Source organism: Brachionichthys hirsutus, chromosome 5 (assembly GCF_040956055.1).
Source record: "Brachionichthys hirsutus isolate HB-005 chromosome 5, CSIRO-AGI_Bhir_v1, whole genome shotgun sequence".
Classification (NCBI taxonomy): Eukaryota; Metazoa; Chordata; class Actinopteri; order Lophiiformes; family Brachionichthyidae; genus Brachionichthys; species Brachionichthys hirsutus.
This window is the reverse complement of record NC_090901.1, coordinates 5,357,052-5,372,099: the sequence shown is the minus strand read 5'-3', so window position 1 is coordinate 5,372,099 and position 15,048 is coordinate 5,357,052. Positions and strand designations below refer to the sequence as shown.

The following is a 15,048-nucleotide window of genomic DNA, read 5'->3' as shown; positions in this document are numbered from 1 at the left end:
GGCTTCCTCCCACCTCCAAAAACATGCAGCTTAGATCCAGGTCATTATCACAAATGAGAATTAGTTCTCAATTAACTCACCTGATTAAATAAAGGTGAACATTTTTTTTTAAAGGTGGACAGCTTGAATGGCAGGTAGCCCCGGGGTTAGAGAAGTGAGTCCACTTCTCTAACCTCAGGGCTACTGCCATCCAAGCTGTCCACCCTCAAAAACATTTGGTGGTAGCACAAAAGTCTATTCCAGTGAGAAGCTCTATTTAATATCAATATTAAGGTGGCACAGTGGGTAGCACTGTTACCTTACACTGTAAGGCAGCTCAATAATAATAATAGGAGCGTCCAGAACCTTACTGTAAGGCTTACAGTAAGGTCCTGGATGCGAGCTATTATTATTATTTTTTAAATAAAAATCTATTAAATATTAATGTAAATTTGATGCAAAATTATATATTCTTTATATTAATTATTTATTAATTGATGATTAATATACAGTATATATTAGCATATATACTGTACATACTGTATACACTGTATATATCATTTTACTTTTTCTTTTTTTAAATAAAAAGTAGATATGACAAATATTACCATACATACAAAAGTTGTTTTTTTCCACATGACTTTTCTCAACATTGTTTAGAGTTTGGTGTTTTATTCCTGTAAATTTAAATCAATCATGCTGCTCCGGGGATGTTACCACTATGGAGCATCCTCCTCCTCCCCCTCCTCCTCCTCCTCCTCCTCCTCCTCCTCCTCCTCCTCCTCCTCCTCCTCCTCCTCCTCCTCCCAGAGGAGCATCTTCTCCCTGTGACGTCATGACAGCAGCATCAGCTGTGAGCGCCTCTTTAAGCCCTTTCGCTGCCGATCGCTGCCTGCACGAAGGAAATATATGAGACCCCCTGTAACCCCTGCAATGGCGACACAGGAGGTACAGCTGAACGAGACCCTGGCGCATCTCAAAACCGAGTCGGAGACGCTGAAGTCGAAGCTGGAGGAGGAAAGAGCGAAGCTGCACGATGTCGAGCGTGAGTGTAAAAAAAATGGAGAGGCCTCCATTCACCCGCTGCGTTTACAGCGCGACGGGACAAATGACCGCGCGTTGTCTCGTTCGGGTTAGGGTTAGGGTGAAGCCAGTTTCACAGGGCGGCGTGACTTTTAACCGATTATCTGCCGGACATTAACGCACGCAGGTTGCCTGTTTGCGGTGCGTTCACGTGGTGGATTTGTCCAATCACGTCTCAGCAACAAGAATAGAAATAATGATAATTAATAGGCCTTACATGCTGTAACAGATTGATCATTTTAGTGCAGGCCTGCTGGGGTTGAATCCTACAGGATGCACCTGGGAGCGGAATGAAGGTGCATTCTCTTGTGTTTGTGTGGGTTTGTGCAGTACATCAGGTGGCAGAGAAGGTGGAGGGGCTGGGTCAATTCGTCATGAAGACCCGGAGAACCCTGAAGGGGCATGGAAACAAAGTTCTATGCATGGACTGGTGTCAGGACAAGAGGAGGATCGTCAGCTCCTCGCAGGTCACACACACACCATCTGATCCTGCTGCTTTCCATTTGCTCGTGTGGTTAATCAGAGAGGCATTGTAATTAGAAAAATATGTTCTGTAGTGTAATTATTTCTATTTTCTTGGTGCAGGATGGAAAGGTGATTGTTTGGGATGCGTTCACTACCAACAAGGTAATGTCAGCTTTTTCAATAAAGGATTATTACAAATTTACAGAGGATTAGAATGATGTTTTTTTTTTGCTTGTGATCATTCTCATAGATATTTAAGATTTATTCTTTTGAGCCCTCATCAACATGGACAAAAAAAAATGTCCTCAGATTTTGGATTTTATTGTTTTGCAAGGATTAAAATGTGTTTCCACAAGCTTAAATTTGAAACAAAGACGTTTCTCAGACTCTAAACCCACAGAATAGGAACAATTTATCTGAATCCAACTCACTATTTTATGACCATGTAACATGTGGTGTTAATGCTATTGTAAGAATATAATTACATTTACAAGACAAAAATCTGTCTACATACAAATTCTAAACTTTGCTTTATGAATACAATTAGGACAGATAAACTGGAATCTTGTTTTTATATATTATTATTAAGAGTCAAGCATCTAATTAGGATTTGTTCTGCCTCCTTTCTCATGCAAATGATGAAATCTAACAAGCATTATAGGTAGAATCCTACATAGAGAATTTCCACAACAGGATATTTACAGTCTAATATGATCCCAAAGGTGCTGTCTCCTTTTTATAAACAAGGATGGAGGAGAAAGGACACCTGAATCTCCCGTCATAGCTGGGAACTGTACAAAAAAATGTCAAAAATGTCTCTTTAAGCGCACAAACTGGGACACTGTGAATATTTATTGTTTAACACCCTAAAGCTTCCTATCCAGCTTTATTTACGCCCAAAGAATTAGATCTATATCATGCACTTTGTCCTTTGATGACTATTAGGAGCATGCCGTGACGATGCCATGCACCTGGGTGATGGCCTGTGCCTACGCCCCTTCCGGTTGTGCTGTAGCTTGTGGGTGAGTGTCTAAACGGCCTAGAACCATTGGAATCTGGGACGTTTCCTGCTTTTCTCTATTGACTGGATTTGCTCCGGCCACAGAGGCCTGGACAACAAATGCTCAGTGTATCCGCTGTCTCTGGACAAGAACGAGAACTTGGCTGCCAAGAAGAAGTCGGTGGCCATGCACACAAACTACCTGTCTGCGTGCAGCTTCACCAACTCGGACATGCAGGTAAGCGCACGTCTGTTTCACGTTCCCCCAGTATTTCACTCGGGGCCTCTTGCTGTCGGTCTCTCCCTTTCTTATCAATGGGAAATTGCCACCCTGCCTGCATATTAGAGTCAAAAGAACTTTGTTTTACAACGTGGTCACATGATGTTTCACACATTTCACCAAACCTAAGAACAGCTGTTATTCTTCTTCATCGTGTTCAAGATCCTGACGTCTAGTGGGGATGGAACTTGTGCATTATGGGATGTTGAGAGCGGTCAGCTGTTGCAGAGTTTCCACGGGCACGCAGCAGACGTGCTATGCCTGGACCTGGCCCCTTCTGAGACCGGAAACACCTTTGTTTCAGGGGTGAGCGCACCTCTTCTTCCTCCTCTGGTGTCGCTCTTGCTGCTGACTGTTTAGATTTCTGCTGAATTGCATATTTGCTGTTGATGTAGGGCTGTGATAAGAAGGCCAATGTTTGGGACATGCGTTCAGGACAGTGTATCCAGTCCTTTGAAACTCATGAATCAGACATAAATAGTGTACGGTAAGTGATCGCTTTCAGATGGCTCTGTCGACTTTCAATTTTGATGTGAATGTAGATACAGGTTACAAACAAACGCCATCAAAAACATTACCTCCTTGGTAATAAATAAAAAATATTACAATCTATTTATTTAGCATTTTTATTTTAAACCATGCCATCAGCTTCAAGTTATTACTATAATATTCAAATCTATAAACGTTCCATGTATAAACAATATGCAATCTTTCACATTTAGGCTTTAAGAGCGTCATTTATGTGACTGTTCTTTTATAGATACTATCCCAGTGGCGATGCATTTGCATCCGGCTCAGACGATGCTACAGTAAGTGATCATATGTTCACCACTCAGAAACACGTTGAAAATGCTCTTTGAAATTCAGACACTGACCTTTATTACAGTGCCGCCTGTACGACTTAAGGGCAGACAGAGAAGTGGCTATTTATTCAAAAGAGAGCATCATATTTGGGGTCTCCAGCGTAGATTTTTCTCTCAGTGGTAAGAAATACAATCTGTCATTTCACCGTTAGTCCGTTTTCCATTAAATAACACATTGATCTTTAGAGCGGAGAACGTCTGCTTTGTTTTCATCTTTCAGGAAGACTACTATTTGGTGGCTACAATGACTACACCATAAATGTTTGGGATGTTCTCAAAGGAACGCGGGTCTCTATTCTGTTTGGACATGAGAACCGTGTCAGCACGCTGCGGGTTTCTCCAGATGGGACAGCGTTCTGTACAGGTTCCTGGGATCACACTCTTCGGGTATGAGATGTCTGTGCTTTTTTTTTCTGATCTCACAACTTTGTCTGGTCATTTCTTATAATGTCTGTTGTTGTTGTTTTCCAGGTCTGGGCTTAAGTATGAAGAAGCTGAACATTTAATGGTAGAGAAACGCCAATGTTTCTGGTTGCTAGAGTACAATGATCACACAGATTCAGTTTTGGTTGATAGGGCATATCAATAGCATTAAACCAAATAGCACGCTTGTATTACAATATGATTGGAAGAAAATTGCACAGAAGAACTTATGGTTACAACATAAAATGTAAAATGTATAACAGAGAAAATGACATTGGTAGTGACTAGCATCAGTATTCGGTAGAAGTGACACAATAAAGTGATGTACTGTTTGTGCCCACATAAAATACATTACTAGTTTATTAATTTGTTTTTGCACAAAAGTTAATGGAAGAAAATGGGAAATAAAATACAGCTGCAGTAGAAGAAGTGGGTGACCTCAGCTTCTCTGTTAGTTGCTCATTTTACAGACTGAATAAAGATGGTCAGGAGGAGGAGGGTTAATAACTCATCTTTGAATGACAGTGTAACAGTGAAGCTTATTATGTTTATTTTTTATGAGAAATAGGGGTGGGATTAAATACGTTTTCTTCTTCCCACTCCCTTTCCGGCAGAGTTGGCATATTATTTGTTTAAATGTGGTTGGTGCAATGTGGCACGGGTTGTGGAGTTGATTTTTGCTTATTTTGCCATTGCCTGAAATAAATAAATAAATAACTAAATACAAAATACAAATACAATGAGAGGAATGGTGGGGATGTTCAGATTGGCATGTAGACATCAATCAATATTAGTTTTAAAATTGAAAAATAGTGCAATGTCAGAAATATTGGCAGAACAATATGAACGAAATAACAACTTTAGAGTTCATCAAGATGGAAATAGATTGTGAATTTGTGTATATTTTAATTCCACACTGCACCTTCTCCTCAATTCCCAACAGCAACTTGCCTGCCAATATTATTCCTATGTAAAAAAAAAGAGCACGTTTTTAGGTAACTCTAAAATACATCATGTAATTTTCAATCTATATGATTAAAAGATATTGTTTACATTTCAATTCTGCTGTATGTACACAATTCATTAGCAGACACCCTGAACAAGATAAATACTAATATATAAAACCTATTTTAAATTCTTAAAATGTATGATTTGCCACACATTTGTCCAATGGCTGTAATTTCACATTTATTGTGATTATTTTATTGTAGTTACATGTACAGTTATACAAAAGACTGTTTATCAAATCATTACAAACATAATAAATTGAGTTTTGAATACCAACATTTTGTAAATGTTTTTTTTATAAGAAAAGTTGATTATTAATTTATTGTCACTGTTTTGTTTAAGGTTACGAATAAAGTTTGGATTAAGGCTACAAATAAAGTTTTACAATACAATCGGATGTTACGTCATTATCACGGTTTGCGCATGCGCAGCCTTCGGGAATCAAAACAATGGCTGACTGGCGAGCTTTGGACAAGTCTCTTGAAATGTTTAGCGGAGTTTTGCATTGACTTTGGCTAAGAAACATTTACTGTCATGCATGATTTAGTGCGTTTACATTGAGAGGAAATAAAGCGCTGCCAAGCCCTTCTTTTTAATGCCAAAATGAGCGATGTCGTGGAGAAGACCTTAACAGCTCTTCCTAGCCTACTGTCCTTAGACTCGCAGCCTGGGGCTGCAAAACTATCCTCCACGTCAAAGCTAGGACAGCTCGTCAGAAGCATCACAGAGCTGACCTCTAAACATGTGAGTCTAGCCTAAAACAAGTAGAGCTCGGCTAAAGTAAGACGAGCACAGTTGTTGATGGTCTCTTACGCCAGTGTTAGTGTTAGCCAACTTAGCTGTTATGCTAACTGTGAGGAAGGTGTCTTCATGCCACATGCTAGCGTTGTTGTTGTTGTACTGAGCTATTTAAACTGTTCTTTTGTAATCTGAATATTGCAAACTATAGATAATTGGCACATTTTTACCTAATTGACAATGCAGATTGAGTTCATTTGCTGCCTGTTGTAAGTTTCTGAAAACACTCCTTTACGGTCTTCATATTTAGTTTGTGGGCTGGAGGATATAACATGGTCAGCAGCTATAATAAAGTCAGCAAATCTCTAGCAGTCTGAACACTTGATTTTATTTGTGCTCCCACCGTTCAGGAGGAGGAAAAGCTCATTCACCGTGAACTAGAATCTATCAAAGAACAGGTTTCCTCCCCCAACACCTCCATGGTATGGTTCTAAGGATTTTCTAATTTTGGATTGCTCAAGAAATGCAGTAACTTAATACCTGACATTATTAATGTGTTCATATTATCCTTAAGAGGCAGATGAAGGAGCTGATGGTGAGGGCGATCTACTGTGAAATGCTTGGCTATGAGGCTTCTTTCAGCTACATTCATGCCATCAAACTGACTCAACAAGGCACTGCCCTGGAGAAGAGAGTTGGTATGTTTTTTTCTAGTTTGGCAATCAGCACGACAGTTACACATATTAAGTGGCTTTGTAATTTATTATTATTATAATTTATTGTATTTTATTGTCATTCATTGCCATTTTGCCTCTGTGGTGTAATTTATTTTAGATTTATTGTTAGTTTGCATCTGTGGTGTAAAATCATTTTATTTTTCTAATGTTACTTTGCATCAATTGAGTAATTGAATATTGGTTTTATTCTTATCTGTATTGTTACATTTGTATCGTTAAATGTCGATGATTTATGTACCAAGGACTTTCAACGGAAACAAGACCGCAAGGGCTTTTTTTTTAAATGCTCCTCTTAGACAGGATGTTTGACTTTATTTGTACTGTAATACATGCTACTATGTGACTGTACTTGTACTCTAACATTCTATCTAATAAATATATTCATCATAAATATATTCATCATCATCATCATCACATGCATAACTTGTAGTGTAGCTTCTGGTTACATAACATAACATACTTTTGTGTTTACAGGTTATCTTGCTGTGTCCTTGTTTCTGAATGAAAATCATGAGCTGCTTGTACTCCTTGTTAACACTGTATTAAAGGTGAGTTATATATTTTTTTACAGCATTTATGATGTGTCTGAAGAAGGAATATTGATATACAGTATTTTGTTGAAGCGAAGAATCTTGTCCAGGCGGGCTGGAACGGGTGGAGGAAAGTATCAGGTGGGTGATTCTCGCGAAACCAGACTAACAAGGGTGCATGAAGCATTTTGATTATAAAACTTAATGCTATCAAAATAATAAGGATACCATTATAGACATCTCTTAATTTACTGTTTGCTCATGATTTAAATTTACCATAATAAATAAACATTTTGTTGTTTTTCTTTACATTTAAGGGTAAATTTCTCATTACCGCAACGTGTCCATAACTGGATTTGGGTTCTATGAGATGGAAATATTAGTAATTAAGAAAGATAAAAAAGAATAAACTTTAGTGCATGTTGTGCTATAAACAGTTACAGTGAAGAGACGTGGTATTTGAAGAATATTAGTAAAGTTAGTGAAAATAACAAGGAATAAAAATGTGTCCAAGACTCATTTTCTCATTCTCCGCAACAATTTTCAATCATTGTTTAAGTCCTCAAGAAGCTTACATTTGCAAGGAATTTTGTTGGAGGGGACAGTATTGACCAGTATTTACCGAAACGTGACGTTTTGAAGTTAAAAAAAAGAAGTTAATGATTCTATTTATTATTATTATATACCCAATTATGGTCTAAATATTAACAGCTAAGAATAGTTTTTCTAGCACATCATGTACTAGCTACGTTAGCATAAACGTTTATTGTCACTCATCCACCGCAACACCCTTAGAGATACAATGTTTCGGTAATGAGAAACAAACCAATAAAGGAGGGAATGTGACTCTGTTTAAAGTGTCAGAAGAGGAGATAAATACCAGCAGCGAATTGATTCCCCCCAATCTAAAAACTGTTCCTGGGACGCTGAAGATTCATCAGGTGACATCCTCAAAGCCAGGAGTCATCAACGCACGGGCCAAACTTTTTTAACCATATATTTCATGTAATGTTAAGTTGCGGTAATGATAATTTGTTATGGACTTCATCTAAGAAATGTCGATAAACATATAGGAGATTTTTTTTATTTATTCTTAAAATATACTTTTTAGTTAGTTCACCCCATAATCTTATATGTACAAAAAAATAAATATTCAAGGGCATGTTAAAAATTCTTATGCTTGACACCTTCTAAATCTTGATTTCATGAGAATCACCCATGTGTGCTCTGTGATAGGAGAGTGTCAGCGAGGATGAAGGGAAAGGTTCACAAGTGTTTTGTGTTTTCAGGATCTTCAGAGCACCAACCTTATTGAAGTGTGCATGGCTCTAACTGCTGTCAGCCAGATGTTCCCCAAAGATATGATCCCTGCCATCCTTCCTCTGGTTGAGGACAAACTTAATCACTCAAAGTAAGATTTTTTTTTTAACTTTAAGTGTCTTTTTTTCATCTTAAAAATCTGGTTGAATATCAAAATTGACTCTGTTCTTTCCATAATTGTAGAGAAATCATTAGAAGAAAAGCGGTCCTGGCATTGTATAAATTCTACCTGATGGCACCAAATCAAGTTCAACACATCCACAACAAATTTCGCAAAGCTCTATGTGACAAAGATCCTGGTGTAATGACAGCTTCTCTACACATCTACTTACGCATTATTCAGGTAATTTGTTTTCTGAACTCAAAACAGCGTCAACTATTATTGATATGAAGTCTAGAAACATCTGAATTTGATTTTGTGAACTTTAATTCCGTAGCACATATTTCTGTTTTGTTACAGGAGAATCCAGAAGGTTATAAAGATCTGACGGCAAGTTTTGTCACAATACTGAAGCAAGTGGTTGGAGGAAAACTGCCCATGGATTTTAACTATCATAGTGTTCCTGCTCCATGGCTGCAAATCCAACTTCTTAGAATACTGTCTGTACTTGGAAAAAATGACCAAAAGTAATTATTTCTTATTTTGTCTCTTTATTTCCTGTATGTTGTCATGTGGTTGTTCTCTGTACTCAAATATGTTGAATCTGTTTTCTGTTAAAAGTACAAGTGAAATCATGTATGAAGTCCTTGGCGAGTCTTTACGAAGAGCAGAGTTGAATCATAATATCACCTACGGTATGTCACATGTCAAGGTTTTTTTTTTAATTTAAGTACTTTCATTACTCACGGAACTTTGTCTTCATTTGCAGCAATATTATTTGAGTGTGTAAAATGTATTTACACAGTTCATCCTAAATCCGATCTTTTGGAAAAAGCTGCAAAGTGCATCGGCAACTTTGTTCTGTCCCCAAAAATAAATCTCAAATATCTTGGTAAGATTAACAAAAACCAACAACTTGAAATTAATAATTTTGATTAATATTTCAGATAATTGTTGTAAATTGTTTGGTGTTCCTGTAGGCTTGAAAGCTCTTACCTACGTGGTCCAGCAGGATCCTAAACTGGCCCTGCAGCATCAGATGACCATCATCGAGTGTCTCGAGCACCCCGACCTCATCATCAAGCGTGAGGTGAAGCACTTGGCATATTGGCTGGATTTGTGATTCACAGATTTGTGGTTTTACAGCATTGCGAGACTTGCTCTATCATTTTTGTAGACCCTGGAGTTACTGTTTCGGATTACTAATGCCCAAAATGTCACAGTCATCGTTGAGAAGATGCTGGAGTTTCTGTGCATCAGTAAAGATGACTACACGACCACTGACCTGGTGGGGAAGGTGGCCGAGCTGGCGGAAAAATATCCTTTTGAGTGAGCAGAAATATTGAATGCATGTTTAACTCTGGTGGGCTGCTCCACCTGATGAAATAATCAGTTAATCAAACCTTTAAAAAACAGGGTCAAACAAGCCGAGTGACAAATAACTGGATCATATGGTTTGGTTCTTCAGAAGCAGAATCAACTTTATCTTGCCCTTATTGTTCTAATACAGACGTCATTAAGAGATCAGACGTGATCTTATTGTGATTGCATGATTTGAGACGGTTTTTATCAGTGTTAACATTATGCCTTAATTAATCTCCTCAGTATGTTTATCCTGATGAGCTGCAGCATAGCATCAATCCTAAAGCAACTCATCAAGTTGAAATAAACATAACGTTTAAATTTGTTCTTGGTCGTAATAGAACTCCAGTCCTTAAACGGCTTCCTCTAATAGTTTTTTAATTGTTTGTTTCTATTTATTCTGTTAATTGTTTTCCTATAAACCTGTATACATATGCACCAGACAATGAATGGTTCATTGAGACCATGAACACGGTGTTTTCAGTGGGTGGCGACATGATGGAGCCTGACATCCCCAACAGTTTCCTTAAATTGTTGTCTGAGGGTGAGGTAACCACGCACATTCAGCTTGTTCCCTTGTTGTATTTCAAATCCTAGTTGATGGTTGTTGCTCTTGAATGTCCCAGGGTTTGACAGTGGGGAGGAGGACAGGAAGCTGAGGCTGTTTGCTGTTGATTCGTATGTAACTCTGCTGCAAGGGGAGCCTGGTAAACTGCCACAGCGCTTCCTCCAGGTCATCAGTTGGGTGAGTGCTGTCTGTACAGCGAGCATCATGAGCACACACTCCAATGACATTGAGCATGGATTACCAATCAATAACAGATCTAAAATGCATTTTAATGAACATAAGACTAAGTTCTACGAAACTATTCACGATCCTGAGTTTTATATTTAATATATTCTTATCCTGCATGGAGTCACAAAATTTCACAGTAGTTTAAACAAATTAGAAATTCAAGTGGTTTTCATGCCATTTAAAAGTGAAAATATTTCATTGTAATTCTCCTCTTGCCTCGTACATTTCTACATGCTAGGCTACGTGCTTTGAGATTATATTTACTTTGTGCGGTTTACAGGTCCTTGGCGAATACTCACACTTGAGTAAAGAATTTGAACCAGTCTCAGTCTTGAAGCTGCTGGCCAACCTATTGGACTTGAAGAAAACCAGCAGTGAAACCAAGAGCTGGATCCTCATGGCAGTTATGAAGATATGTGATGGTGGAGAAGGCCTTTCTGTGGCTCAGGAGGTTTCTGAGATGTACAGCGACTCTCTGGATACAGTATTGAGACAGAAGGCTCAAGAGCTGCAGCATCTCTGCCAGAATCCTGAGCTCCGAGCCAGGGTGCTCCCTCGGAACACCAGCCCGGAACCCCTAGAGGTAGAATAAGACAAAGATTTTATTTTTGCCATTGGAAAAATGACACTTGATCTCCCTGACAGACCGATGATCAGAATACAGACCGTCCCTGTCAGTCATAGCAACTGTCCCAGCTTGTCCTTGGAAGTCTGTAGCTTATGGAAGTTTTCCAAATGATTTTCTCACTCTTAAAGGGGGGGGGGGAGTCTAAACATGTAGCTGTTGTTGTTTTCCAGGTGGATTCCTCTCTGTCATTCTTGGATGGATTTGTGTCAGAGGCATTGGCTTCTGGCGCTGCTCCGTACAAGCCTCCTCATCAGCGGCAGGAGGAACTGGCACAGACGAAGGGTAAAAGTGGTGGAAGTATTCGGCCTGCGCAGCAGCGCTGCCTCGTTGACGTTTGGTCCTGACTGCGGTTTCTGCCTCAGCTTTGAGCCTGGAGCCCTACGGCCTGTCTCTCCCCATCAGCCTGTCATCCTGCAGCGTCAGTGACAGACGGTCTCCTACACCGTTGTCCATGAGTTCTGGTCTGTCAGGGGATAGCAATGACGTTTCACACAAAGAAAGGTACAGACACAGGCGCTTATTGAAGTTTAAAAAAAAAAGTAAAATGGTTAACGGGCAGACACAAAATAAAATCCAACTATTTTTTTTTGCTGTAGCTTTGCGACTCTGAAGCTGGATGGAGTGAAGAGGGTCTGGGGGAGGGAGGGCTACCTGGCACAGAGGGAGCCTGGGGAGGAGGCTGCCCAGGTTGAGGTTCCCAGTCCCATCCGGTCGCCCATCCAGCAGGGGGAGGCTGATGGTTCCCACAGCCAGACTCCCACTCCTGAGCCCAAACAAGAGAAGCAGCAGCTTGCCTCCTCCCTGTTTGTCGGCCTGGGCTCCCGCAGCTCCGTGTGTCTGGTGCGCTTTTCAAAGTCTTTGTTTGATGTACAGCAGCACAACATGAAGTAAAGTTGCTAAGTGTTGATGCATTTGATAACTTAATAAATGCTGCAGCCTGCCTTACTGCAAATGCATCTGTTTAAACAAACGTTTGCTTTTGACAGATGGGAAAATCTGAGCCGAATCTGAATCAGCGATTCAGACGAAAAGCTAAAGGGTCAGGCTCGTCACTGGGCGCCACCGACCCAACATCCGACTCCCTCGTCTCTGCTCCTAGAGCGGTGGCTAACTTGCTGTGCGACGACCTCCTGGACCCCTTCACCTCGGAACTGACTCTGAGTTCACCCAAACAAACGCTCTCTCACGCAGTCGCTAATGCCAATGGCACCTGTGGCGAGGCGTTAAATGGCAGCGACACAAAGGGAACGGACTCTTCTTTGATTGGGGATAACGCTGTTCCTGTACCACATGAAGATGAAGATGAAGAACCAGACAGGGAGAAAGACTTGAGTTCCTCTCTTCCTGCAGAACTTGTTGGACTCTCCCGTTCGGAAATCACTCTTCTGTGCTCCAGCCAAGGCCTGGATCTCTCCGCCTGTCATGTGCAGGAAGAGGAGGCCTTAGGGCTCGTCCTTTTCATTCACAACTCGTCTCACTCTGGCATTCGGCAGATACTTCTCGAGTTTGACTCTAATGAACTTGAGGTACTGTGATTATTAAGCAGAAAGTTAGTGGCGCCTAACGTCCCCTAACCTGACATATTAAACGATGGTGTCTTGCGTGTTCCAGGTATCCTGTGTTCGTGACGGTCTGGGGCAGGAGGTGAGAAGCCGCAGCGTCGCCGTGTGTCAGTATTCCCTAACTGTGAAGAAGCCTTCTGTCCACGTTGAACTGGTTGGGAAGGTGTCTTACCAGTTCCATGTTGGGACGCCTCATTCGGTGCCGTTCTCGTACAAACTACCGCTAATCAGCTTCATCAGGTGATGCTTTTTTTAAATTCTGTATTCTAAGTCTGCCTGAGATGATTATTTGCTAACCGATGTTTCACATTTTCTTTAGACCTTTGACTGTGTCCACGGAGGAGTATGGGAAAATGTGGCTGGCCTTCTCTCATGATACAAAGCAGAACCTGACACTGATCAGCGATGGCCCGGAATCTGTCGGAGCCACCCTGAGCGCCCTGAGGAAAAAACTTCCCATTCATGTGGTGGAAATCATAGGTAAGCTTTTATTTCTAAACGGAAACTGATTTGCTCCTGAGCGCCTCCGAGGAGCGCTGCAGTCATGTTGGAACAGGAAGGGGGGGCCGTCAGATCCGTGAGAAGTGTTGTCATGCTATTACTGAGTGGAGTGAGCTTTGTGAATCCCTCTGCAGGAGTGGAAGGCATCGTAGCTTGCCGGCTGCTGCGGGATCAGCCCTGCCTGATGCACTGTCGTGTGCATGCAGGAATGTTGGCGGCGTGGCTGCGCTCTCCAGTGCCCGACCTGCCCGACTGTCTCGTCTATTATTGCCAGAGAGCTTTACAAGAGCCCTGAGCCTCGATCGCAACAACAACCCCACTGAGCGGCACCACCCGACCCGAGAAAGAGAGTTGGAATGATCTTCACCCTCATTTGGTTTTTTATTAGACATAAAGATTCATCTCAATTTCTCCTTGGAATATGTTTCATAATTATTTTAATGCATCAGTCCCCACAGAAGCAGCACTGAATTACATGGAAAAAAATTACACAAATTCTTGTAAATTGTATTCTTTCAAAGTAAAAACAAAAAAAACACAATTCATTATTTCTGATTTGGACTTGGACACATTTCAAGAGAATTTAAAGGACTTGAAACTAAAAGTAATTATTATTATTACAAGAAGCGCTATGAAGAAATTGCTCATCTTGACTGCTGAGGGAAAAGGTTTACATCCCTGTTTGTGTAAAGGATTTACATTGTGCAAATATGAAGCTGCAAATGAAACATGTATTTTCTTTACCTCTGTTATGAAAGTATTTTGTCTCGGATGTGATGAAGATGTCCTGTTACTCATCGTCACGATGTGGAGCATTTCCGTTTCCTCGTTTGGCGGATGCTGCCTGTGCGGTGTGGTTAACTACGCACGTGTTTCTGGGTTGAGGTCGAACTTAGCGGTCATTATAATATTTTTGTATCAATGCAGTATTTAAAATATTTAATGGATTTATATTCTTACAGAAAGTTTTTTTTTATTATTAATTTCTCTGAAAGGATAAATGTGCATTGAGCTTCATGTACTGCTTGATTGTGGTGAACCAGATTTTAACTGATAAGCCAGTTTACCGTAGAGTGAAGCCGACGCACCTGAACTGAAACCCAGCGCCGAGGAGGCATGTTAGGTTTGTGCCTGTGGTACAGAGAAAAGCATTTTTTCTTGGAGTGCCTGTCACTGCATTCTGATACTTAAGAATAAATTCAGAACACTTAAGTGAAATATTGGCTCTGTGATTATTCATAAAATAGATCTTCTGATATTGATTTGTAACACCCTAGAAATCACTTTGAGACACAGTTTGCACTTTAATCGAAGTAAACTGATCTGGCGTTTGACTGATATTGAACTACAAAGCAGATCAGAGTCTTTAATAATATTTATTTACATGGAATTTTTAAAAATACATTTAATTATTGAAACAAGTGTTGATGTAATACTTTAACTTTATTAATAACTAATATTGTAATAAACTCCCTTAGACTAGAAATGTTAAAGGAAAGCACATCTCATTCAGATTTTAATTTTTCTACTTAAACTGGAAAAGCACTCAGAGAGCACAAACCTCCGCCAAGCAGCTCATTTCCCCCGTAATTAGGCCCGAGCACCTAATCGGATTTACCCCGTCCACATGGTGATTTGGATCATCATCAAAAGGTTCTAAATTGTTCTTGGTA

At 40.2% G+C, this 15,048-nt stretch overlaps 2 protein-coding genes across 2 annotated transcripts; both read left to right on the top strand.

Moving 5' to 3' along the window:
* The first annotated feature begins 888 nt into the window (after positions 1-888).
* gnb5a (guanine nucleotide binding protein (G protein), beta 5a) lies at positions 889-4,063 on the top strand. Its single transcript, XM_068739483.1, has 10 exons — positions 889-1,024; positions 1,393-1,529; positions 1,648-1,689; positions 2,473-2,549; positions 2,633-2,765; positions 2,970-3,113; positions 3,203-3,294; positions 3,568-3,616; positions 3,694-3,790; positions 3,891-4,063. Exons 1-10 carry the CDS (start codon positions 889-891, stop codon positions 4,061-4,063), a joined length of 1,080 nt encoding a protein of 359 aa, XP_068595584.1.
* Positions 4,064-5,704: 1,641 nt separating this feature from the next.
* ap4e1 (adaptor related protein complex 4 subunit epsilon 1) lies at positions 5,705-14,586 on the top strand. Its single transcript, XM_068739462.1, has 21 exons — positions 5,705-5,845; positions 6,250-6,321; positions 6,414-6,537; positions 7,051-7,124; positions 8,396-8,517; positions 8,610-8,769; positions 8,887-9,053; positions 9,148-9,221; positions 9,296-9,418; positions 9,507-9,616; positions 9,704-9,843; positions 10,320-10,432; positions 10,515-10,633; positions 10,965-11,267; positions 11,483-11,594; positions 11,675-11,813; positions 11,909-12,152; positions 12,299-12,838; positions 12,924-13,114; positions 13,194-13,354; positions 13,510-14,586. The coding sequence occupies exons 1-21, from the start codon at positions 5,705-5,707 to the stop codon at positions 13,668-13,670; spliced, it is 3,390 nt and encodes a 1,129-aa protein (XP_068595563.1). The 3' UTR covers positions 13,671-14,586.
* Positions 14,587-15,048: the final 462 nt, after the last annotated feature.

What these genes read in the sequence shown, in the direction of transcription:
- gnb5a (XM_068739483.1), top strand. Translation starts at nt 889, where the DNA reads ATGAGACCCCCTGTAACCCCTGCAATGGCGACACAGGAGGTACAGCTG. An exon ending in ATGCGTTCACTACCAACAAG is followed by an intron (nt 1,690 to 2,472) that starts GTAATGTCAGCT and finishes GATGACTATTAG; the next exon opens with GAGCATGCCGTGACGATGCC. An exon ending in TCACCAACTCGGACATGCAG is followed by an intron (nt 2,766 to 2,969) that starts GTAAGCGCACGT and finishes ATCGTGTTCAAG; the next exon opens with ATCCTGACGTCTAGTGGGGA.
- ap4e1 (XM_068739462.1), top strand. Translation starts at nt 5,705, where the DNA reads ATGAGCGATGTCGTGGAGAAGACCTTAACAGCTCTTCCTAGCCTACTG. An exon ending in CCCGCAGCTCCGTGTGTCTG is followed by an intron (nt 12,153 to 12,298) that starts GTGCGCTTTTCA and finishes TGCTTTTGACAG; the next exon opens with ATGGGAAAATCTGAGCCGAA. An exon ending in TTGACTCTAATGAACTTGAG is followed by an intron (nt 12,839 to 12,923) that starts GTACTGTGATTA and finishes TGCGTGTTCCAG; the next exon opens with GTATCCTGTGTTCGTGACGG.